The 2,395-nt window shown below is 45.7% G+C and overlaps 1 protein-coding gene across 2 annotated transcripts in view; it reads right to left on the bottom strand.

The window, feature by feature from the left end:
* Positions 1-2,389, bottom strand: part of XPA (xeroderma pigmentosum, complementation group A) — a 6,596-nt gene extending 4,207 nt beyond the window's left edge. The window contains exons 1-2 of one of the 2 annotated variants that reach the window (XM_014959234.1): positions 2,136-2,389; positions 396-501 (exon numbers count right to left, since the gene is read on the bottom strand). In XM_014959234.1, coding sequence (XP_014814720.1) covers positions 396-448 — 53 coding nt within the window. In that variant the 5' untranslated portion in view covers positions 449-501; positions 2,136-2,389. The other variant, XM_014959233.1, reaches the window with a different exon arrangement.
* Between the last annotated feature and the right edge of the window lie 6 nt (positions 2,390-2,395).

The following is a 2,395-nucleotide window of genomic DNA, read 5'->3' as shown; positions in this document are numbered from 1 at the left end:
AAAGTACTACCCCCCCCCGGGTCAACCCCCCCCCCGCACCGAGACCACGCGTGTCTCCTCACCCTCGCTAACGCGGCCCGGCCTAACTGCCGCCATAGCAGCAGCTCCCCCTCCCCCCCACCAAAGCACCCAACCCAATTTTTTTTAAGACATCGCGCTTTTGAGTAAAAAGAAGAAATAAATCTCTTGCTGTGCCCCCTGCTCGGGGCAGCCCCATGAGACAACCCTGCCGTTTCTCCCCTCCCCAGCGGAAAATATCACCCCACTTCTTCAGAAGGTATTAAGTTACTGAAGTGTGTCTCCCTGCCTCGCTAACAGAATTGAGAACGGCTGCCATTAGCTACGTTCTTTAGATAAAATATAAAAAGTTCCCCTCTCCTGATCATTCGTAATACCTGCAATTATCACATGTTGCCCAATCAAAGTGCTGCATAAGGTAGGAGTCCATGAATTCTTTGCCACAGTCTCCACAGATGAGATAGTCAAACTCTAGCACAGGTGCTAATGGAGAGAAATTGTTTGTGTTTTTTTTTTTTTTAAGAAACTACCAAGTTAAAAACAAGCATCTGGAATTGGTACAACAAGCAATTTTACTAAAATTTACATTATAGCTCTTATAGAATTGATTACAGACTAGTTTCACTCCTCTTAAAAAAATGTTCCAGAAAGATATAGTACAAATTCAAACCCGTTATCACGCAATCCCATCTTTGCTGGAGTTATTTCTGTTCTTGCTGGAAGGTTCACTTAATGAAAGTATTGGATTTCAACATTCAAACGCACACATTTGTTTCGACTTAGCCATTGTTTAAAATAAATAAATAAATAAATAAAAATCTCCACGTTTTCCCACTAAAGCGCTTCATATCCCCTCCTACGGCTTCCTCCCTCCTGGCCTTTTCAAAACCGGCCCCGATGTTGCTGGGGGAGGCGCAGGCAGGAGCGGGAGGAAGCCGGGGAGGGGATGCGGCTGGAAGAGGGTGGCTGGAGCAGGAAGCAGACCGGGAGCTGGCTGGCATCATAGTCCTCAGCCCCGCTCCTGGTTTTTTCCAAGCTCAGCCACACCTGCCTCTCTCCCTAAACGAGTTTAACGCAGGCCCGGGGCGGTTGGCAAGGTTCTTGTCCACTGCAGCTGGCAGAAATGGAGGTGGATGGCCAGAGAGCTGCTAGGAGTGGAATGGGGATGGAGCTCCACTACAATCCTCTCCCCAAGCCCTCTCAGCACTGCTCCAAGCCCAGACTCATCCCGGTGTCGGCCATGGCTTCGGGCCGCATCCTCGCCGGGCAGATCACCTCCAGCGTCATCGCCATCTGCTTTATGTTCCATGTGACACCTAGAAACACCGATTCGGGCAACCGCAGCTCTAAGGAACGCTCCTTCAACACTTAACATTGGAATTCTGGCAGAAAATTAACAATTTTATATCGTTTCGCGAGCTGGAAGTGAGGTAATGCTGCAGAATATTAAGAATACCTGAAACGGAAGATTAATGTTTGACATGCAGCGCCATACATTTTTAATTGCGTTTGCATTTATAGCAGATTCGATCTAGCAAAGACGACATTTTATGCCAATTCACTCCTACTAGCGACAGCGGAATGCTCAGCACTTCACATAGCCATGCTCTTACATCACATTTCATCATTTAAGGTAGCGCTCCCGAATATAAAGACATTTTATTAAGACAATGACATCATTAATTACACAGCAAAAATACCCCCGGTGCAAAGGCATCCCAGATCCACTTAATTTATTATTAAACGTTAGCCCCTCAAAAGAAGTAGAGCTGCTAGTTATTTTATACCCTTAACGAAATCTGGTGGTGATTTCTAACAAAGAGATACACTGCACCAACAGCCCTGCAGCTGATTCAGAGCAGAACAAAGCAAGACAAAGGCAATCCCCGAGAAGAAAGTCAATCTATTTTGGGATCCTTAATTCTCCATTTGCTTTTTGGAGAGAGAATATCACAAGACAATATGTCGAAATCCCCCCACCTAACGATCGAGCGAGTTGGCGTCAGCACGTTTTATAACGATAAAAGCTGGCACTGCTGCAGTGCTCAGATTTTGGCATAAACCGTATCCACCCCAAAATTCCCCAAACCGACGAAACCGCGCAGATTTACACTTACTTTGGTCTTAAAATTCAAATTCCCGAAAAAAAATACTGGAAATAATGTTCATCGGGGAAAAGGGAAAAAGAAAAAAGAAAAAAAAGAAAAAAAAGAATCTACTATTCCCAAGGGCACTGGCTGTGTCCCACTTCCGCGGCTTAAAATTCTTCATTTTTAATTACCGCGTTATTCGGTAGCCGCTCTAATCGGACGCGCCAGAAATGGAGCACGTCCAGAAAGGCGCGTTAAGAGGAAGGAGGAAGGCGGAAAAAAAAAAA

Source organism: Calidris pugnax, unplaced genomic scaffold (assembly GCF_001431845.1).
Source record: "Calidris pugnax isolate Ruff unplaced genomic scaffold, ASM143184v1 scaffold404, whole genome shotgun sequence".
NCBI lineage: Eukaryota > Metazoa > Chordata > Aves > Charadriiformes > Scolopacidae > Calidris > Calidris pugnax.
Note: the sequence above shows the minus strand (reverse complement) of the source record. Positions and strands in the feature narration are given on the sequence as shown.